The sequence below is a fragment of the Mirounga leonina genome, unplaced genomic scaffold (assembly GCF_011800145.1).
Source record: "Mirounga leonina isolate KUSES-001 unplaced genomic scaffold, KU_Mleo_1.0 Mir_151, whole genome shotgun sequence".
In the NCBI taxonomy this organism is placed as follows: Eukaryota; Metazoa; Chordata; class Mammalia; order Carnivora; family Phocidae; genus Mirounga; species Mirounga leonina.
Window position 1 is genome coordinate 29,373,311 of NW_023270377.1, and position 23,155 is coordinate 29,396,465.

General features: G+C 50.0%; 1 protein-coding gene across 4 annotated transcripts in view; it reads right to left on the reverse strand.

The window, feature by feature from the left end:
- Positions 1-22,560, reverse strand: part of NRP2 (neuropilin 2) — a 115,078-nt gene extending 92,518 nt beyond the window's left edge. For all 4 annotated transcript variants that reach the window (XM_035007314.1, XM_035007313.1, XM_035007316.1 and 1 more), the window contains exons 1-2: positions 21,859-22,560; positions 7,737-7,914 (exon numbers count right to left, since the gene is read on the reverse strand). In XM_035007314.1, the coding sequence (XP_034863205.1) occupies positions 7,737-7,914; positions 21,859-21,931 (251 nt within the window). In that variant the 5' untranslated portion in view covers positions 21,932-22,560. The remainder of the gene's footprint in view (positions 1-7,736; positions 7,915-21,858) is intronic.
- Between the last annotated feature and the right edge of the window lie 595 nt (positions 22,561-23,155).

A 23,155-nucleotide genomic window follows, 5' to 3' on the forward strand; every position in this document is an offset into this window, starting at 1 on the left:
ATTCTGACCCAGCTAACATTTTTCAGGGATTTTCCTTCCAGGGAAAAAAATTCTGATTATGTAAATTAAATACAACCATCTACTCTGCAATCACTGAGATGAGTTGTGAGGCCCTAGGTTTTATAATGAAGGTCGATTATGGAAGCTCTTTTCTAGAAGGAAAGACAAGGGCAGCTAATATGTATATATTTTTTTCCGGGATGATTTATCCAGGCAGATGTAGAAGAATGGAATTAAATTATCTATTGAGTTGCTCTTAATCCTAAGGTTTCAATCCGCCTGCCATTAAACAGGACAAAACAAAGAGAACATCTTATTTTCCATAGGACACATGACTATAGGAAAATACACAAATCGCTTTTTAAGAAAAATCTGATTTCTTTACTTGGTCTCTTTCCTTCTCTTCTTTATCCCCTCCCCACCCTGAGCTCCCACTGAATTTCTGAAGACAGACTCTCACCCGGTGTAATTAGCTGGGAGAATTACATGCAGTTACATGGAGTAAGATGCTGGCCCTCTGGGACCTCTGGGTTCAGAGAAGGTGCCAGGGTGGAGAGGCAGAACAAGTGGGATTGTGTATTAGAAAACCTCAAGTGATTTTCTCAATCCGGAGATAAAATGCAATGTTAAGAAGGACATCCACGGCGAAGCTTCCCTTTGGAGCATTGCGATTGCAACATCGTGTATTTAAAAACAAACTGCCAAAAATAACCGTTTTCCCAACTGCTCTTTAACCTGGGTGGGAGGAGGAGAACAATCTGTGATGTTTTTGCCCCACTTCTTCAGCAAGTGAAGTTGCTGGGTGGAGGCCTTGGTCAAGGTTGGTGAGCCGGGGTCGGCTGCCAGCTAAGCTAGAGTCAGCAGGGCTGTCCCATTTTATGGCACCATGTACCTGCAGGGGGATCTGTTTCTGTCATTAGCAGGGTTGTTGCAATACAGAAAAATATTGCCGCTCATTGGCTCCTTGGGGGAATCAGAATATTTCTGTGGTTGGGCAGGCAGTAAACCTATAACCATGTCATGAGTAATCAACCTGAGGCTCTCTCCTGAGTGCAAGACACTCTCTTGAACCAGAGAACTTATACTCTGTTTCAGTTTCCAGAGACTCAGGTGGACACCAGGGGAAGCCACACCTCCATTTGGGCAATGGGGCCTCCTGCTCTCTGTTCTTAGGAAAGAGACATGTGTTCAGAGAGAGCCCTGTGTAGGAATATACTGACAGGTGGAGCTTAATCCAGTGTTACCTGGTTTTTTCCAGGCCAAACCCCAGGTTCAGGCATTAAACTGGGGGCCAGAGGGGGGTTGTCCCTGGACATAGGGTATGAAACTGTAGAGAGCCTGGTCAGGGAGGGTGGGAGCAGCAAAGAGTCCTTAAAATCTTAGTCTTTCCTGCTTCCTGACCACAGCCCCTCTCTAAGATGGTGGAAGTCACCGGGCCAGGAAACAAAATTCAATAGCATTGCTCAGGCACCTCTTCACTGAAAAGGAGTTTTGCTGATCAGCAAGTCACAAGGATGGCCCTTCATTTACTGTGGTTCCCTAAGGCATCAGATTATTTCCCCGTCTTGTCTTTGACGTGATGCTTTCTACATGGACCACCAGAGATGTACACCTCCACTCTGCCTGGCTAACTTCTTTGGGATCACTTCTTCCAGGGAGCCCTCCCTGATCTCCCCAGCCTAGGCTGGATCTCAGTGCTGTGAGCTCACATATCATGCCCGGAGCATATGCGCAGTGGACATACACAGTGCGGGGGGAGGCGAAGAGCATAAGAGTAAAGAGCACAGGTTGCAGAGCAGGGCATTCCGGCTTCAAATCCCTTCTCTGCCATTTCCACGCGTGGGATCTGGGGCCAGAAGTTATTCTTTAAGTCCAAGTTTCTTCATCTGTAAAACGGGAAGAGTAACAATGACTTCGCATTGTTTTGATTCAAGGATCAATGAGATGATATATGTGAAGCACTTAGCAAAGTGCTGGTCTCAGAGGTGATGCTCTAGATGTGGTAGCTTTATCATCAATAACCATATATTTTTTAAATTTTTTATTTTATTTTATTTGTTTAGAGAGAGAGAGAGTGTGTGTGTGCCCAAATGCAGGGGGGGAGGGGCAGAGGGAGAGAGAAAGAATCTTAAGCAGGCTCTATACTCAGTCCGACATGGGACTTGATCTTGAGCCAAAATCAAGAGTCAGATGCTTAACTGACTGAACCACCCAGGCGCCCCAAACTTGCTCCTAAACTCTCAGTTCCATGAAGACAAAGAATAGGATTTACTCACCACTGCATTCCCAATGCTATCATTATGTGTGGTACATAGTAGGTGTTTAGTAACTACGAATGAATGCATGGACCATTGCCATCTTGTTGGTGAAAGGCCAAGTCACAGAGCGCTTAGTGAGCTCCATAAGCCCTTGTCTCATCCTCCTGCTCTCATTATATCACATCACAAGATGGACGCATGGGGAAGACAGCTCCGTCTGCTTCCAGTGCAGGTTCATGCCATGCTGACCTATGTCCTGGTAACTCAAATGTAAAAATACCACCGAAACAATCATATGCATGCACCTGCTTAATACTCCAAGACCAGGTGTCCTGGGGGTATAGAAATGAAATATGTAGTCCATGCCCTTAGAGAATGTACATGCTCAGAATACAACATTGACCACCCATGAACTAAAGGCAAGCCAGCAAATCAAGGCAATACACAATGCTCTGGGAGTTCGGCATTGGGACCCATAACTGGAAGAATCAAGGAAACAGAGGGGAGGAGGAGGGGAGTGTTCAGTTGGTCCCTATGGAGGGGAGAGGGAGGCAGGTCCAAGCACTGGGCACTCACAGGGTCTCATGCAGATATAAGGTTGTCTTTGGCTGTTTGACTGGAATGGAGGGTGCTCACTGAGCATAGGAAGTCACTACTGACTGGGTGGGGAGGGGCTAGATTATTGAGGTCTGGTCTGTTCCCTATGTTGACTGGAGTCAGTTTATCAACCTGGGAAGCTGCTACCTCTCTAAGATATTATCCCCTACTTTGGGGGAAATAGACACAACTACGATTTAGAGAGCTCCTCTGGCCATAAATACAAGAGTACCTTGTTTATCCAGGACACTTAGCTAGAGGCCAAATATCCCTAAACCTCCAATATCTAGAACATGGGTGGGCTTTGGGGGGAGGGTTTCAGAAGAAAAGACCTTGAGCACCTCAATTGATGCAGGGGACTCTGTGCACTGATGCTCTTCACACTCTGTCCCTGAGGGTGTGTCCCAGAGCCTGCTCGGCCATGAGCTTGGCCGACTGAAGCCGAGCAGACATGCTGGCCCTGGGGTTACGCTGGCTTGGGGCAGAGCCGAGAGCCCAGAACCAGCACTTCCCATGGACAGTAAGACCTCCAGAAGCAAAATCCGTACAACACAATAAAAGAGTAAAACAAGTCGGAAGCGGAAGGCTCCAGGAAGCAGGCATACACCTAACAGGAAGTGACAGCAAGAGTATTGATAGAAAAAAGTCGCAGAATTTCCCGTGACAAAGGACAAAGATGCTAATGCGGTTGCTAATTCATTGTGAATCCATATAGACAAGACAAAGCAATCTTGCAAAGTACTTATCAGTGTTGCAGGTGAGGAAACTGAGGCCTGGGAAGTTTAAAAGGTCAACAAAAACTCAACTCTCAACCTCCCTGATCCAAATTGGACATTACTCGGCCTCGGTCTCAAAAACTGAAGTTTAAAATTAGAGGCCTGAATCATCAAGGAAAAGTTGACTCCCCTTACTATTGGTTTTGTTTAAGAAGACAGGGAAGTGTGGCACGGGATTTAAAATGTTCTTTATCAGAAATCCTTTCAAAAAAGACCTTTGGAACTCTGAATAGGAGTAGGTTTGAGTATCTAAACATTTCCCTTGGATGGAGCGCGGTTCTCCCATGGTAAATGAGATGAAGCTGCACTAAATGCACGCATAAAATCATTCCTATAAACTTCGTGTGGGTTCTTTAGCCCAAGAAATGTTCTTTCAGGTCTTCCTAGTGGTTTGTGCACTTCGTGAAGCACGTTTTCCAAGACACCCATCTGGAAATGACCAATTCTTAACAGGGCCCAGACTCTTGGTTTTGGTTTTACTTGGGCCTCTGGGATGGGGAGGGATGCCATGCCGGTCTGAGGACTCATGAATAAGCTGTGTATCATATGCAGGTGGGTGTTCTTAAAAAACGCATATATCTTAGATTTTAGAAATGGAAGAAGATTCAAGTCTGTGTACATATGTTTCTAAAGCCCTAGTGTCCCGCCTACTGCCGGATGACTCAGGTGAAAAGCAGCAGTACCCTCTTCCTCACCACAGGGAGTGAGTGGCTTCTCCCTGTTCGCTCAGAGGGCCTTGAGTCCTGCCCTTTGGTCCCTCGGCCACGTCTGTGTGGCCAGGCCACGGGGGCCTCTGGTTTCTGCCCACAGAGCAGCCTGCGGGTGCTGGGGGTTTGGATTCCTGCTCACAGCCCGAGGGAGGAGTCGGAGAGCTCCCCACAGATGGTGGTGGCCTGAGATGGCTGACTCAGGCAAAGCTGGGGCTGTGAGTGAAAGTTTCCAAGCAAAATTAACAAGCGGCCGTTAAAGGGAAAAGGTCTGTCTGGGGTTTATTCTTCAACGGGCTCAACCCTTGAGTTGTGGATTTCAAGGCACAGAGAGCCAAGGGCCCAGGGGCCACCAGGCCGGGCCTGCTCCTGGATCTCGGGGCAACCTCTGCAGTTACTCCTGCACATGGGAGGACGGGGAGGTGTTGACCGCGGCCCTTCCTCCACGGTGGGGCTGGCTTTTTCCTGCTGCTCTTACTCACTTTCCCTTTTTTTTTTTTTTACTTTTTTATTGTTATGTTAATCACCACACATTACATCATCAGTTTTTGATGTAGTGTTCCACGATTCATTGTTTGCGTATAACACCCAGTGCTCCATGCACAACGTGCCCTCTTTAATACCCATCACCAGGCTAACCCATCCTCCCACCCCCCTCCCCTCTAGAACCCTCACTTTGTTTCTCAGAGTCCATCGTCTCTCATGGTTCGTCTCCCCCTCTGATTTCCCCCACTTCATTCTTCCCCTCCTGCTATCTTCTTCCTTTTTTTTTTTCTTCCTTTTTGCAGGGGTGTTGCTGCTATGCCCTGTCAAGGGGAGAGGACAGTGCAGGAGGCATTCTCTTGGTAAGCGTCCATCCACGCTTTGGGCCCGGAGAGTCAAGGCCAATTCAAAACATGCACCGGAAATGAAAAGAGAAAGGAGTCTAATTTCCTTTGGTAGTAAGTGCTTTCCAAACCCAGGATCTCCCTTGGACAGAGTGGGAGAGACGGGGAACCAGACAGAACTTCGAACCCTTCAGTTAGGTAAATTGTTCCTCTCACCAGTTAGTGGAACAAGGCAGTGGGGGAGGAGAAGCTCATTTATTCTGAATGCAAATAGCCGGGGAAGAATGTTAAAAATACCTTGCAGGGTGAGAGATTGAGAGAACCGGATGTGTCTTTCTAAATAAAAAAAATCAACAAGAATGACAGAGAAATGGGGAATGGAGGGGAAATGGGGGGGGGGGGGGGGGGAGAGAGAATTAAGGACGAGGTTAAGCAGTGGAGGCTTGACCCCAGCCGAGCCTTTCTGACAACTTGGCACTGGGGAAAAGAGACCCCAGAAAGATTTTTTTTCTGACCTTCCTGATCTTTTCAGTTCAAGCTAGAAGCATCCATGGGGGAGTGGGGAGAAAAACAGGAAGCTACTTAGTAAGGATGATAAGCCAGAAGATAACCTGTAACTTGTCTGCTTCCCCTACTTCAAGTCCAGCAAGAGGCAACATTCTTGTCCTCTTTTGCTGCCAGAGACTCCAGCAACCTGAGTTCTCCCCACCCCTGGGGCTGAGTCCTGCGGGGGGAAGGCGGCCCCTGTGGCCCCAAACAGGGCAGGAGCATGTTTTCCTGGCCTTGCATACTTCCCAACATGGCTCCCTGAGTTTTTCCTTCCAAAAGCCATGCCTTGCTCTACTTCCAATATGAATATACATAAGATGACCCCTTAGCAATTTCCCTGGGAGATTTGCTGGCATAAGCATAACAGAATTTGGCCCTCAGTCGACAGAGGTGCTTAGTCGAATTTCTCGGAGCTCAGACGCAAGCTCTCTGTGCATTACGTTGCTGTCTGTGCCAACCGTCTACAGCCCAGCCAAAGGCACTGGGAGCAAAAACATCCAATATAGGAGCTCTTCGAACAGAAACTCTTGCTAAAGTCCACTGCAGGGACTCAGCAGACCTGAGATGCTGTACGAGTGTATCAGGCTGTGCATTTAACTCAGACAAAGAGGAACTGATGAGTTACCCTATGTCATCCACTGATCAAGAGTAGATCTGGGATTAGAAAATCCGTCTTATGACTCTTCGTCACATGAGGCAGCCATCCCAGAAACCCTCTGGTTTTCAGTGCAGACTACCTCTTGCTAGGAGAAAACCATTATGTAGGTGTGAAGTAGTCCTAGGAGGATAACAATGACATCAATGCACCGCCTCACAGTCTAGCCCTGGTTCAAGGGGGGCCTTGTCTCCTCCATGAGGATGCACTGGCCCGGAGGTAGGCCTGCTCCCTTGCACCTTTCTCACCAGCTGGCCCCTTTATTAATTTTTCCGTACTTGCAACGCCTTGGTCACAAGGAATGTCCAGACTGTTTAGGAATCATAAGGGGACACTGAACACCCAGTGGTAGGGCACATCATAGGGGCACATTTGGAACAGGACATGATCACTGGTACATTCTTTTCTGCACAGAAAACTTGCACTATTGTTTCAATGACCAAAGACTTTCAGATAGAGTCCACTAGATGGTACAAAGCACATTCACGAATTCTTGACATTACAAAGCTACCTGCTCCTTCACCTTAATTTAAGGGACTCTGGTGTCAAGAAGGCATTTCTAAAGCACCCAGGGCTGTCTAAATGCCCACTTGGTATCTCCTAAGCTGCACATTTCCAAGGTGGCAGGACTGATGTTATGAGACCAACTGAGCCTCCTCGGGTGACTGACAAGCTCTCTGGGCTTCGGTTTTCTCATCTGCAAAATGCTAGTCCTGACACCACCGACTTCCCAGGGCCACTGTGAGGACTGGATAGAGTGATATTTGTAAAGCAGTTAGAAGGGTGTCGGTGAAATAAATCTGTAACATCAGCTTTGAGACAGCACAGGTAACAAGAACCATTGCGAATCTTAGACCTACCAGTGTAGACTCAGATTTTTAACTCTCTTTCTGTAAGGAAACCAGCTGCTGCTTCATAAAATAACAGGCTGATCCTCTAGGGCTGGATGCAGAGGAAGTCTCCACGTGGGGATCTGGCTACTAGTTCATTAAGGAAGCTGGTGGGGTTTCTACATGTGGTGGTGGCGGTGCAAATGGGGAGATCTCCAGGGGGAAAGGAAATTCCAAAGTCAAGAGCTGGTATATTGCAGTCCACCCCCAGCCCCTAGATGGAATTCTCCTCCACTGCCCGCTTTGAAGATAGGGCGCTATTCTCTACACTCTTCACTCAAGAAGGCTCTTTCCTCCATACTATGGGATCCCCTAGGCCTTTATTTCCCCCGAAAGAGAACGTCATCTTGAGGTTTCCCTCTGGGGGCCACTGTTCAGCAGGTGGGTTAGGGGTGCTGCCAATAGGTGGCAGAAGAGGCAGGAGCCAGGGCAGTGGGTAGGAGTGTGTGGCTCACGGATGTACAATCAGGCGCTTACTTGCAGTCGTGCTTCTCGATTTCGAAGTGAGGGTTGAAGTTGAGGACAATCTTCTGGTTGGGTTCAGGGGCATAAACAATCCATTCGCAGTTCTGGTGGGATGGGTAATCCTGGGGGTAACCTGGGGAGGTGATATAGCCAGCATCTTTGGAATTCAAACGACCTCCACAGGGTGAGTCTGAAAGAGAAGGCAAAGAACCCAAAGAACTTCAAATATGCTACAGCCTCTTTTTTTTTCCCCTCTCCGTTTCTCTTCCCTACCAGTGGCTGATTAAAACTGTTTTACAGACCTTTTATGGCAGTCCAGAAGACTAACCTACTTACTCATTCAGTGGAAGAGATTATTTCAGCTCATCCCCCCGCACTCACCCAACTGAACACACACACACACACGTGCACAATCACACACACTCCCCAAATCAAAATATTCCAGAAAATGATCATAAACATTCCCAATTACATGGCCTGAGATGAAACAAACAAGAGAGCGGCAAACGTAACCTGCCCCCTGCCTTTTCTTGTCTCCTCTTCTTGGCCCATCTTCTTGTTCGAACCTCTCATCTCCATCTTTATCTCATAAATCCTTCATTTCATTGGGTGTCTCCCAGCCCAGCCCAGGCCGCCAGAAGTAAGGGCTCCGGGAACTGACAATAGTGGTTTTGTGGTGCCGACCCACAAGCGAGCCTGGTAACAATTACATGTGATGTGGAGGAAACATTTTCAGCTTTGGGCCAGAATAGGCCCTGGAGGGTGATTTTAGCTGCTGTTTCTTCTTCTTTCTTTCTTTCTTTTTTTTTTTTTGAGAAAGAAAAAGCAAAAACCCCAAACATTTAATTCTACATACACCACAAATTTGATTTATTATTTCATTATACACCGAGTGGAAAAAATCTGCATTGGAGAATTCACCGGCTCCGACCTCAGAGCTTCGACAAAAGTGCTTTGTGTTTTTCCCTTGCTTTCTACCCGCCGTCCCTCCTGCCTCGTCACCACCACCAGAGTGTGCTGCTTTGTCCAGCAGCAACCGGGACCCGGCCATTTGAAAGGCCACTGCAGGGGGGGTAGCTGTCCCCTCCTTCCCAGCAGGGCCTGGCTGGAGGTAAACAGCTTCCTGTGGGCCAGGAGGCAAGGGGGCGACTTCAAAGGCAGAAAAGGTGGGTGATGACATTTGAAGAATCTCATATATTTGGGAGCAAAGTTCTGGAATCCCCAGGAGGGGTTCCTGGGAAATGGGGGGGGGGTTGCTTAATACCGCAGTAGAACAGAGGACGGGAAGGCACGAGAGACCTGGAAATATTCAGAAGCCTCCCAGAGACCTTCCTGAGATGTGCGCCTTTCTTAGCATCAATCACAATTTAATATCGCCATCTGCATGGAGCAGCACGGGCCCGTGAATTATGCATTACGGCTCAGCAGCCACCCTACAGGACGGGGTCTTTCTCCTGTGTTCGCTCTTTGAGGGAAAGGGTCATGCATTTTTTAACTCTACAGGTGCACTTTACTATTCCCCATGTCTGTTGGCATTACTGTCTTCCAGACCTCTGCTTTAGATTACCAGCCTGACAGGCTTTAAATGCATAAAAGATGGGCATGCCGCACAATGGTGGTTGGGACACACAAATCCACACAAGTAGCCTTTTAGGCATCGTGCCTCCAAGTGCTCAAACTGTGCCGTGTTGAACTGCCCAGAATCTAATGGATTCAGGTTCCATTTCCTACCGGGTAGAAAACAAAAGCAGGCCATTTCCTCTGGCTAGCAGAGCCCACATCATCCTCTAACTAATGACCCTGCACCCTCCCCAGTCCAGCAGGACAATGGGCCCAGCCCTCCCGCAGACAGAGAGGAGGCCGGAGAGGAGGCGCAGGACGAGGCCCGGGACCGCCCATCCCTCCGCAGCCAATCCCCGCAGCCTTGCCCACGCCACTGCCATGCCAGGTACCCAGCACCTTCCAGCAAGTCAAACTGTGGCCCGCTGGTGCTGGCTCAGGCACATGCGATCGGGCTGAGAAGGACGCTCTGAGAAAGCAGAGGTGTGGGGACTTAGCTCACCAGCGGCTCTTACCAGGCTAGCAGGGGAGGGGATTTTCTGCCCGCTCTTTTGCTGAAAATTGCAGCCCTGACTCACACTCACCCCCAAACCACACTGTTCGCCTTGTAACTCACCAGAGGGACCCCGAGCAGAGCTCCTGTTCAGTAATTGTGATGGTTTCTACATCATCCACGCTCTCTCCCTCCTCCCACCCCTGCTCTGCTTCTCTCCAGCCACTCCCAAAAGGAGAACTTCTCCTCCTCAACTCCCCCCACCCCACCATGTTCAAGCTTTTAGGAATCAGACCAGGCACACACAATCAGCAATAAAGACAGGAAACTTCCTCATAGGAAGGTTTCATTTCCCATCCACACCAAGAGAAATCACTTCCCCACTCAAAAAAAATTGAAACTATATATAATCCATAGCTGATAGTCTGTATTTTCCATGGTAAAAATTTAACGGAAAGAAAAAAGAGTAACTCATTTCTTTTTTTCTGTCCTTTCTTTATCTGAAGAAAATTAAGGCACTTTATTAAAATTTTTGAAAACTCATTAGAACCTCTGCCTTTGCTTTGGTGTAGTTAACCCCTTCAATACCAAAGCATGTATAAATTCACCTTCTTGTTTGCATGGCACTCACACTTATATAGATACTGAGCAGACGTCGGATACATACACATATTACAAAGTCACACTTCAGCCCCGCACACACTTTCACACCCACTCGTAAAATATCACACATCGTTTGCACAGACACATGGCCACCAAGATAAATACTATAATTTCTGCCTCTATTTTTCTTGGAGAGGACTGAATCCTGGAAAGATATCAGTAAAACTTGTAAAGAAAACACACTTAATCCTTCTACACCTCTTCTTGATCATTGAGGTTTCAGTTCCAGGTTTGGGGACCCTTCGTTTCTTGAACACAAACACGCCCCCAGGAGAAATGAACTAGACTTTCTTCTGAAGAGCTCCACCATCCATTACTCGGGAGGCCTGGCTTGTGTCCCAGAAGGAACAGCATAAATGCCCTCTGTCCTGTGTCAGAGGAGTCCAGCCCAGCCAAAAGAGAGTTGAACTCAAGGGCAAACCCCTTTAGGCCAATCTCCACATACAGAAGGGAAGTTGACCCTGCCGAAGTTGGAGCTACTGACCCTGTTCGGTGAGTTGACAAGGGACTTCTTTCTCCAGCTATTTTGTGAATACCTTTCACCTGGGGCAAATTCATTTCCCAAAGAGAAGCAGGCACACCCTGCCCCAGGCTGTTCAGAGCCGGTTTTCTCTTACATCTGGGAGAGCAGCCTGAGGGATGAGCCAGCTCCAGCCAGATATAGACCTCAGAGGCCCAAGAATAAAAGGATTAAAGTGACACCTTTAGACCTAATTGGAAAGAAAGGGAATAATAAGTCCTAAAGTCAAGAAGGTCTGATTTTTTCCCCCCATGATGAGTATTTCGGTGTTTTTATTGGACATGGTCAATGTCAGATTATTTCTGACATTTATATCGTTCTGTCTCTCTCTCTCTCTCTTTTTTTTCCCCTCCTCCTCAGGAGCCCTCCTTTTGCTGGAGGCCTAAGCACCATCTGATGTGGCCTAGAGGTAACCCGGCTCTGGATAAGGTAAAGCAATTTTGTATCCACCCACTCACAATTCTGAGGCTCTTTGCCAGCTTCAGAAGGAACTCACCCTTCTACAGAACCCAAATGAAGACAAACCACCAGTTCCTTGGTAATAGCTGATTTTCAGGAAGTAATGAGAAGAAGTAAAAGAAAACCTAAAAATCTGGTCCGCCTTCCAAGGAAATTCAACCGGAGTTGTTTTACAGGAACACTGTATGGCCTGCACTTGACACTAACATTCACTAAAAGGAAGCCCTGACTGCTGTGAATACTTTTAAATAATTAGAATGACAATGGCTCACTCCCGGCCAGGCGAGGGCACCAGGTGACGCTGGGCAACAGCCTGCTGGCAGTCCCTCAGCAAAACAACAGTCCCATCACTGCGCTTAGCTGAACGGAAGGAAAATGGCCTTGGCCCAAACAGGGAAGTTTAGGACTGGCTGAACGTGGGACTGGAGAGTTAGGTTGTTGTCAGAGGTGGGTCTGGGATGACGGGACCGAGTTGCTAGAAAGGGAAGGTGGGGGGGGGGTCCCAGAGTAACAAGAAGAGGGCAGTGGATTCTTCGCTCGATGACCTTCCTCGGTCTCAGCTTCCTACACTGTAATTCAATGGGTGGATTAAATCAAGTATGGAGTTTTCAAACTTCTTCTTAGAAGTGTTTGTTTTCTCTTCGAACAAAACTCTACCCAGAACTCCGATGTCCAAAGCAGGTAGAAAGAAGTGGAGCTCTCTTGGGTGCAGGAGGTAGGGCGGCGAGAAGGGGTGTAGATTCTGGGCCCCTTAGTTCCCCTGTCAACTCTGCTGGGCTTTGGGGAGCACAGTTGGAAACCCACTGAACTAGACCTCTGTTCCCTTGTTACTTTAAAATGCTTCGTGAAAGAGAAGGGGTAGAAGGATTAGTAGACATCTATTTCTTGTATATCCCTGAGGGTCCTGTGGAGAGCAGTCGGTCTCATTTTCCCTGAAAATAAGAGACTTTATTTCCTCTATAAGTTATCCTTTATCCACAGCACAATCCCATCCTGCTCCTATTTCCAGGGCATTGCTTTCATTTCATTATTAGCAGCAAGGTAAAGAAGCAGCTCTTTCTCCTGCTTAAAAAGAGAGACGGTTGTCACTTTGCCACTTCATTAGCAAGAAGAAGCCTTGTCTTCAACATGGTCTCACCACTGGCAAGCTGTGCGGCCTTGGGTAAGTCAGGAAACATCTCTGAGACTGTGTTTTCTCATCCATAAAACGAGAGGAGTGATCCTAAAGGTCAGTTCCAGTTCTTAAGTTCAAGGCCTATATAATGAGGTAGGGAAAAGATCCTATACCTATAACCCATAGATTCTCTCCCCTCCTAGAGAACAAGATGTTTATTCAAGGTGTTACTCCTGTTTCATCTGTTTGTTAAGCCTTGAAACAACCTCTAGGATTTTTCCGATGAGCATGCCTGTCTTGCATGACGGAGAGTTCAAATGTCTTTTAATCACATTAGCCCTACTGACGTGAGTTTCTTTCCTTAACCGAGTCTGTAGCTGCATATTTATAAATATTGTGGATATGTAGTTCTGTGTGTGAGCATGTGAGCAACACTGATGCATAGAAAGGAAAACCAAAAAGTTTCTTGAAATCCCTTGCCTGAATCATCTAAGTCCCCTGCTCGGGGTTTGAACCAAAGTTTGCTCACTAACCCCGGATAAGCTGCTTTTTAAGAGTTATTTCTGTGAGCTGAGGCTGGATTTTGTTTTATTCAAAGCGACTTCAGTCTGTCACAAGACAGTCTCATAAAATCTGTATCTTGGCTTAAGCTGGGAAGAAATGAGCCAATCCATCAGCCCAGGAATGCGGCTGTTTGACCACTTCCTAAGGCAACTGGGAAGGGATGCAATCTATTCAATTTATGGGGCCGGGTGGCAGTGAAGGATGCACTCCTGAACGCACAGCAAATGGAAATCCCTGTGAACTTTTGCAGTGATAAAGTTCAAAATCTGAATAAAAGAACCTCTGGGAGGGCAGGAAGGAGGGGAAGAGAGGGCGAGAGAGGAGGGCAGCACATCAGCATGGCGAAAGGAGTAGGAACCAGGCAAGCTCCCTCTTCCAAAACACCTCCAGTGCATTCACCGAGGACAGAACTGGGAATTGGGTCTGGAAAGGGGACCTTTGGAAAATCACTTCCCTTTAATCTGGATTCTAAAAATGAACCTTCATTTAATCGTTAAGACGTAAGTTTGATGTGATTACCTCCTCTGACCTCGAATCATGCCACCTGTGGTAACCTTGTTATTTGTCATCTTATATCATAAACAAATGCAATTCCAATAGGGCAGCCAATATAATATCATTAGCTTATATTTATGTCCACTCTTTTCCAGCCCTCATTGCAAATGCAATTTTGATGCCATTGATGAGAGATCTGGGATTACAATTCCTGCCCATTTCAACAGACATTTGGGGAAGGAAATAGAGGAAGAATAATTTTGAGGTCTCTCCAAAAACCAAAGGAGAAAAAAAGGTAATATAATTTTTTTTTCATTTATTTTGATTAACTGAACCGAAGGCTTATGGTGAAACGTCAGGGGCTCCCCATTGGTTAGTGAATGAAATCCAAACCCCTTGGCCTAGCAATGGGGCCTTGCATTTAGCCTAATGAATCATTTCTGACCTTATTTGCAATTATTTCCCTCCACACATTCTAAACTGCAGCTTCTGAGTATTCCCCAAATAAACCCAGTGTCCATTTCTCTGCTCTCATCTTCCCCTGATACCCCTTTCCAGCTTTAAAGCCCATCCATCCTCTCAGTCAAGGCTCACATACCACCTCCACCCTCCCTGGTCTCCCACACCAAGGGTACTCTCCCAGCCTCCGTATCTCAAACCTCCAAGACAGAAGCTCTTTAACGTCTTCTAAGGTGTGCGAGGGCTCCGGACAGCCTTAACCATTCCGCTGGACCACTGCAACTTGAAAACATGACTCGTTCCTCATTCATCTTTGGTGAACTTTATAGGATCAGACCCAGAGCCTTGCCCAAGTCAGACTCATTGAGGTTTGATGAATTCATCAATTACTAGTCGACTAACATAACACCAAAAGTATTACTAGCTAGCACAAACTCTGAGGAAGCCTTATTCAAACTGTTCTGCTTCTCTAGTACTACCCTTCCGTCCCAACCCATAGCTGCTATTAAATGTGAAGATTTTTTAGTGGCGAACTGAGAGTTTCAGTTAACGTGTTTGGGATCATGATACCTGGTCATAAGTCAAGGTTCAGTTATGTGAACCAGGTCTCCAAAGACATTCTAAACCTCGGATAATAATGATGCAGTTCAATGGATATTTACATTTTAATCCTAGTGATGGTAAAAATAATTTATCTGAGGGTTTCTTCACCCCCTCCCTCTCTCACCCTCCCAAAGGTGAGTTCTAGATATTTGTTATCAGCAGCACCAGGAAGGTGCACATTACTACTTCATCACTGAACTGTTTGCTGATAATGGATGATCTCTTCCTTCTACCTATCCCTCCCCATCTCCCTTCCCCTGGCCCCCAGTATGCCTTTGGGGCACATCTGTTTTATTTTTCCCCTTTATCAAAAACAATTATTACTACTACTGCCCGGCCCAGTAGGTTGCAATTCCCTTTATCTTCTTTGCTGAAAGACTGGCCAGAGCCCAGATCATTGGTTATTGGGACCTTTGGAGGCGGTGAGCAGGAATTCACTGGATATGTGCATTAGGCTGGCCGGCAGCCCCATCCACTGTGTGCTACTGGGGAGAGCTTTCCTTTTGTTATTCCCAGCCCCCTCCCTTTTTCCTGGATTAGATCATGACTCTTTTATGAAGACCCAGAGGAAAATGGGATTATTAAGAGTCTTGCTGGGTAAAAGCTGTTTTGTCTTTATGATGACTTTCTTGAGTTCAGCTGCTGAGGGGCCTTGATGCCAGAGGAGAATAACTTTCGGGGGAGCACCTTCTGCACAGTGCTTCCTGCTGAGCACACTTGCAGTGATGAAGGATGGAAGAGGAGATAAGGAAAGGAAAGGGGGAGAGATTTAAAAAAAAGTAAGTAGAGACAAGAACACTGAGAGCAAAAGAACAAGGAGGGAGAGAGAGAAAAAAATGCAAGGAGGAGACGTAAATCTAAGATGAAAATCCAGCAAAGAATATTGCTCTCTGAAGAACAGTGTCCTGAGAGATCATCTGAAGCTTATAAAACACAGACAAACGTTCAGTGGGGTAAGAGCTGAGAATGATAATTATTTACTTATTACAAAAACTCATAAAAATAGCATAAACTTATCACAATGGTTATAATGTACTTTCTATGATCACGAGATACAGTTAACCTCACTGAAGCTCTTCTGAAGATAAATGCTTTCAGAATTGGACCAAACAGTACTCTGTGTAATCTGCCAAAGCACAGAAAACCCCGATGGGGTAGGTATTACTATCAAACATACTTTACAGATAAAGAAATTGAGGTACAGAGAGATGGAATGTTCTGGACTGCCAAGCTGACCAATGGCTGAGCTGGATTTTCAACCTAGGCAGACTGGCTTCAGTGCTTCAGAAGCTGGGAAGCCCAAGGCAGGGCCCCCCAAAACTCCTACGTGACAAACTTATTTAGTGGCATTTAGGGAAAGACAAACGTTTTGCCTGTGTAGAAAACTCCCTTTGCTCTTCCCGCGTGCCAGTAATCTGTCCGTGTGAACAATGAGAGGTGTGCTCAAGGCTGGGGTGTGGGGAGGGCTGGAAGCACTTAGCATCTTCTCCCCTCCCTGCACACTGGCACCCTGCTCCTTGTCATCCTGGCCCTCTTTCCTGTGTACCGGAAACCAAGGTGTGTCTTTGGGGGAGGGAGGGTGGTGTGGATAGGATGTCCAAGTCTGAAACCATGTGTCACAACATGGACGGTTTTTTGCTGGCCAACTCCCATTTCTCTCCTGTCACCTCAACCTCACTCATCCCTATCCTAAATGCCACATTGTTATTGTTCTACTGGATAGGAGCAGCATTTTCAGAAATGGGGGATTTATTTTTATAGCACAGCTGGTCTGCCAAAGGTCACATAATTTGGCAACGTTCCCAGTGGTTAAAAATTAATTTCTTCTTATTAATACAACCAAGGTCCCACAGGATCGGAGCTCAGCCTTATCTAAACTTGACAGCTTCCTAAACCTTCAGAAGATGCTTTCTCCTGGAGGGCCAGCCATGCTACAAGGCCACTGTGTCCAGGAACCCAGCCTCACTGAATCCTGTTAAGTAATGAAACCATTAAGCCCCGAGGCCATTTCTCATCAAGGCAGATAAAGCTTTGAAAAACGCTGTAGGCTCTCTAGGACAAACTTACACAGTATCTTCCAGGAATGGGTTAATTAAAAAAAAAAAGTGAATTCCCTACCTGGAAGGAAAGGTACAAAGACTAACTTCTGGGATCAAATTCATGTTTGCCACTCAAGGAGGGTGCCGCAAAGATCACAGAGTGGCAGATAACGGTCAGATGATAAATTACTTCAAATATGTTAATGACAACATAAACTACTGCCCAGATGTCACGTTTCAAGTCCTTTCTCAACAGCGCTAGAAATTGAAAGGTATCATGCTTCTGCTCCAACTTCTAAAAAAGGAAAATCTCATCTCTATTTCCTCGTCTTTCCCAGCTGGACTTTTGGGGAACACATTCTGAAAACCCTTACCAATAAACCTGGCTCTGAATTCTATCAACCAAGAATTGTCCCACACTCTGATCACCCAAAGTCAGCTCATTCTCTTGATTACTTTAATGAGCAGTGGAATGAAATGAACACCAGGCAAGGGCCTCACGATCACTGAGCCCCCAGTGTTTCTCCCCACAGATGCCCCCAGACCCCTCCCAGCCCTTGTTTACATTTATGCCTTACTGCATGTGAATTGGCATTTGGACTCCTCTAACTTTTTCTATACTAAGGAAGATAGGAGCTGACCTCTCTTGTTGCAGAATGTGGACTTTACATTCAACAGCAGGGGATGAGAGCCATTTGGTAGACAGCAGGAGTCCTGTCTAGATAGCCTGGGGTTCCAGTCACTGCAGCCTTCCAACCTTACATTTTGCCAGTTGGGTGCTCTGTGACTTAATCTGAGGGCAGATTGACATAAAAGTCCAACCCCGCAGTGCTGCCCGGGCACTCGCAATTCTACCAGGCACATCTTGGACAAGAAGGTGCTTGCCTGGAGCACTCATGGGGAGCTCTCCTCTTTCCACTGTTTTGCACTGTGTGCTCTGTTGGCAACTGGTAACAGCTTCACTACTTCGGGTGGCTGCTTATGGGGTAAAGTTTACTGGGCACGCATTGAATGCGGGCATGAGACCAGTCCCCAGAGCCTAGAGCAGGCCGTCTGTGTACAATCTAGGAGTTCATAGTTTTGCTTGCAAATCATTACACCTGCCCATAGTCATCCTGCATTTTGGGGAGAGGGGCTAAAAAGGAAACCCTTATCAGGCGCCTAGAACGTCATTGCTTCTCTTTTAGGATTTGTTTGAACGCAGACCTGTCTCCCACAGACAATTTACATCTCTTATCTGATCATCCACTCCAGACGCAAGGTTGATTGACCGCGTCTGCCCGTGTCCATGGCAATGGTGTTTAAACCCAAGCATAGATCAAAGCTCTGGAGGCGGGGGGGGGGGGGGGGGGGGGGGAGAGAAGGTTGTTGGTTATAGGGTCCGGGTTCTTTTGGCCCCAAGCGGCGTGTCCCAGAGGTGGAGACGGTGGGGCTGGGAGTTGCCACCATCTTTAGAAACCCATTGTCAGGGCCAGAATAATTTCCTGAGCAAACCCTAGACACCACCACCCCCCGCTCCCTCCCCCCCCCACCACGATTAACTCGAGCAAAGGGGAGATTCGTGACCAGGCGCTGATGAGGAGTGGATAGCGCCAGGGGGCTCTCCTCTCTGTCTGAAGCCGAAAGGAAGGGGGGCGGAGGGAGGGCGGCGAGCGGTGAGCACAAGCCAGTAAACCGGAGCGTGGATCCCCTCCCCTTCAAGAGAAATTCAACCGGAGCCGCAGAAGCTGCGACACGGATGAGCCGGATCCCCTAAGCCTGCCAGGAAAGCTGATTCCCACCCCACCCCCACGGCTCCCAGAGGAGAGACCGGTTCATTCCACCACCCCCGGCCCCCGGCCCCGCCAGCCCCTGGACGTTGGCTCTGCTCTGCGGGTGCCCCCCACCCAGCCGCCGGGCGCCTGGGACCCGGTAGGAAAAACTGCGGTGCAGTGAGCCCGAGGCAAAGGGTGGGGGCAGCCGTTTAATCACAGCTCGCCTCGCCTCCATTAACTTGTGTTGATATTAAAAAGAAATCAATCAGTGAAAATGAAGCATTGGCCGTGAATATTTCTCTTTCTCACGTGTAAAAGCAAGGAGCGAGGCGGCGGGGGAGGGGAGGCGGACCGCGCCGGCGACTGCAGAGGTTCCTCCCAAGCGGAGAACCGCAGCGGCGACTTAACTTTCTGGCACTGGATGGCGTGGAGGAAATGCCGCAAGCCTCTCCCTGGGGGTGTCCTTAGTCAGGAGGAGGAGGGGACAAGGCTGGAGTTGTTGGAAGCGGCCAACTTCTCCCAGGCTTGAGCCTCGGTTTTGCTTTCGCTGGGCATATTTGTGCCTAATAGAATGTTTATGGATCGTTCGGCTCTGTTTCTGCTGCGTAGCCCAAACAAATCGATGCGGTGTTAGAGACCGCGCTGAGGGGTGGGGCAGCCTTGGGGGCCACCACGTCCCCACCACGTGGATGCCCGCGCGCCGCGTGCTCTTCACCTGCTCAGGCGCACGGGCGGGCGCTGGGCGCTGCTAGAGGCGGTGCAAGTTGCGCGCATTCCCGAGGGTAGAGCTGGCTCCTTTCCGCCCCCTCCGCCCTCGGTTCTGAAGTCCCACCCCGACTTCCTGCCCCCCAGTTCGGCCAGCGCTCGGATCCCCAGCTCCGCCGGCCCCGGGCCTCAGCCCCTCGGCGCCGGCCCTTCAGGGGCGGCGGGGGGAATTCAGCGCACAGCGCGGGAGACAGGAGGGGGCGCTCAGGGCAGGGCCGGCTGGGCGGCCCCGAGTCCCCGAGCCCAGGCAGGAGGGAGGCAGGCAGGCGGCGGGGCAGAGAGTGGGGGAGCCTGGTGCGCGCAGCCCAGGCGGCCTCCCTGCCGCCCGTTAGTGCGAGAGGCTGCCGCCGCGGCCGCGGAGTTATTTGCTCAGTCGCTCCCCCTCCTGCACCTTCCGCCCTCCCTTTCCCCTGACTCCTTCTCGGAACGGGTTCCCGCCACCGCTGCGGCCGGCTGGGCTCGGCCCCCTCCCGGCAGGCGCGCACCGGGTGAGTCAGAGGTCTAGTAGGGCCTCGCCCTTTGCCACCCGCTGCCAGTTCCCCGGGTGCCAGTCCGGGGCTCCGACGGGAAGCCGGAGTTCCCCGCGGTTTGCGATCGCCTCTTCGAGGGCCTGGAGGATATCCACCCAGGGCGGGTCCCAGCTCCGCGTCTCACAAGGAGGTCCCACCCCGGGTGCCAGGCTGCCTGCGGCGTCGTAGTGGGTGACCGGCCCCGCGCTCCGCGCCTCGGGGCTTCTCTAGAAGTGACGCAGCGCGGCCCGGGGCTGGGGTGGGAGGGGGCTCTGCGGAGAGCGCGAAAGGCAGGTGGCAGAGCGGGAGTGGGTTCGAGCGGGTGTCGCACACACGCGTACACTCCGCGTAGCGCTCGGGGACAGATGTGCGAACATCTGGGGTAGGAGATAGCCCCTGAGTCTTCACGACCCCTCCCGCTCGCAAAGCACACGGAACCTGAAGTTGGGTGTGTGTGTGTGTGTGTGCGCGCGCGCGTGTGTGTATGTGAGCGCGCGCGCGCGGGCCGGTGTGTGCCCCAGTGTGCGCGCGCTCGCCGGGGCCTACTAGAGTCCGTGCCTGAATACATAATATACCGTGGGCATCTTCATCGCGCGCGCGCGCACACATACACACACACACACGCACACAGCGAATCACACAAACATATATAATTTATGTAGCATCTAGGTCTGTGGGAGGTAATTTAATTTCGCTTCAAGCTGGGAACTTAGAATAAGGCAAGAGGGGATGGGGACACAAGTGAGACCTGCGCCCATCTCTCCGACACGATTTGCAGCGGCCCTGAAGACCAGTTCTGGCAGAGGAGGAGGGGCAGCAAACGTGTGGATTTGGATAGGAAAGGAATTCCTCAGTCTTCCTTTCCCTCAAATAAACACTCAAGCTTAAATGGGGAGTGTTGGCGGTGAGGGCCAGAGCACCAGACGCACAGCTTCCCCTTGGGGCTCCCACAGGACCCCCGAGGCCGCAGTGATGGAGGGGAGGTGCCCGGTAAGCCGCAAGGGGTTAGCCCTACCACTGCCGCAGGCCGGCCTTAGCCTTGTAAGTGCCTTCCGGTAAGGGCACTTCACGAAGGCTTTATCTCTCCTCTTTCTCTTTTCCCTGTTTCCTCCAGAGATGGTTTCCCCATTCCCAATCACCTGTAGCAGCTTCCAAGAGTTTTGTCGGATTCCCGACACTGTTCTCAGAGGGAGAGAGGCTCACTCTGGGGAGAGTGGTGTGGGGAAGGAAGGACAAGCCCCACTGGATTCCCTGCATCCAGAAATCCCTTCTCAGGCCGTGTGCCCCTTGCCAGCCCTCCTCCCCGCTGCCAAATACCGGCCCTAGACTGCTCTGGGCCTTGCAGTCCTTATCTCCGCAGTCTGTCCACACACCCTTTTTGGCAGTGGTTGAGAACAAATTCCACTCAAAAGTTTCTAACCACTTCACAAGAGTAAGAGACCTTCGAAGGCCATGCAGTCTGTTTTATCTAATAATAATTTTTAAAAGAATATGATTTACTTTCCCAGAAAACACATGGATGCAAGAAAGAGAGCGGGGACGACCAGCCGCCTCCGTGGCCAGCAGCGCCCAGCCCCAAGCCCCTAGCTCAGCTGCAGGCCAACTTGTTCCATCAGCCTGCACCCTAGGATTCTGAGGCGTATCCACGCATTCTGCAAAGAATCCACAGCATTGGAAAACCAAAACTAGACTCTTGGGTTTCCCAAGCTCTTCAGTTAACATTGCTCAATGTAGCTAAGTGGAGAGAATGCAAATGATTTATATTTCACTGGCTAGGTTGAAGAAACTCAAGGGAGATGTGTTCTGCTTCAAGACAGGGGGAAAAAAATCCCAAAAACTGTAATGCAAAAGCTTTGTAGTATTTTTAAACCTTTGATTCAGTCCATATGTGACATCTGAACACCGCCAAATTCTGTTTCAAAACACACACACACACACACACACACACTCCTAGCAGGAGAGAAAAGTTGGGTTTTAGGAGCGGTGGTGGTGTAGGGCCGGCCGGCTGGGATCTCTCTTTAAATTATTTAGTATAGAGAGAGCCTCCTTCTATGCCATTCCGTGGGGCCCGTATAAGCCGTTGCTTTTAAAGGGAAAAGCATGTTGAGATGAACAGAAAAAACTTTCAGGGGCTTACCTGGTTGGCCTCTCACTTCGTGTCCTGAAAAGTAGAGAGCTAAGAAAACCCAGGTGAGAAGAAACATATCCATTTTGGAGAAGGAGGCTTTCTCCAGAACTGGGTTTGTAGATTTCTTGTATAATTTTAAGTCTTTGTGTTTCTCTCCCTTGCGTTCTTCCTTACAGTGTCTTCTGCAAAGGTTTCTAATGGTCAGTGTTTCCCTCCTGGGTCCTGGCGGCCCGTCTTCACCTTTATTCCTGCTGGATTCGCACCTCACTAAGAGGAGGGTGGCTCCTGAAATCAGCAAAGCGGGAGCAAGCTGGGAAGAGGGGACGGGTTTCCTCTCTTAAAAAACAAAACGCTTCTGTGTCCTCTCCAGTTCCTCAAAGTATCATTTCCTTTATCCTACAACATCACGAAGATTTCCCGAAAGCCAAGCGTAAAAAATAATAAGAATAATAAAAAGAAAAGCCCAGACTTGCCTTGGGCATCACACGTCCCCAGGCAGCTGTGTGATCTCAGAGGCGTAAACGGACACACATCCCCCGGCACCCGGGACCGACACGCGGGCGGAGGCACCCAACGCCGCCGGACGGCCGGAGTGCGAGGCGGCCGCCCAGCTCCTGCCCTCGCCGGGTTCCCCTAGCGGGAGCCTCCCCAACGACTACCCCCGCTCGGCCAGCCTGACGAGGGGAGTCAGGGGAAAGAAGCGGCGGCGGCGGCGGCGGCGGCTGTTGCTGCGGCGGCTGCTGCTGGCGGGGCGGCGGCGGCGGCTGGGATTGCCTGGGAGCGAGCGAGCCCCTCTCCGAGTTCGCTCGCGCCCGCGCTCACCTCCACCTCGCCCCGCGCCTCGCCGAGGTCTGCGCGTCTGAGGAGGTGCCGGGGGCGGGCTGCGGGCTGGTGCCTCGCTCGCCTTCTCTGCTTCCCCTCCGGCTCCCCCCAGCCTTTTCAGGCCGAGCAGCATGTGGATGTCAGAGCCGCGGCAGAGCTATCCGATTACGCGCCGGCTCAGGGCCCGCCCCTTCTGTGTTCCTGATTAAAGAGGCAGCCGCGGAGCCGCGCGGCGCACAGCTCAGCGCCACGGCACCCGGCTCGGGCGGGGCGGCGGCGGCGGCTTCCCCCCCCGGCCCCCCCCCCCCAGCCGCGGCCCGATCAAAGTTGAGGCGGCTCCCGTCCAGCCGCTCCTCTCCCACCCGGTCGCTCCTCGCCCACCCGCACCTCCCGCCCACCCCGGGCTCCTCCGCGCCTGGCTGCGCCCGGCCGCCCGTGCGCAATGCCCGGGAGAGGCAGCGCCCCGGGGCACCTCCGGGGCGCA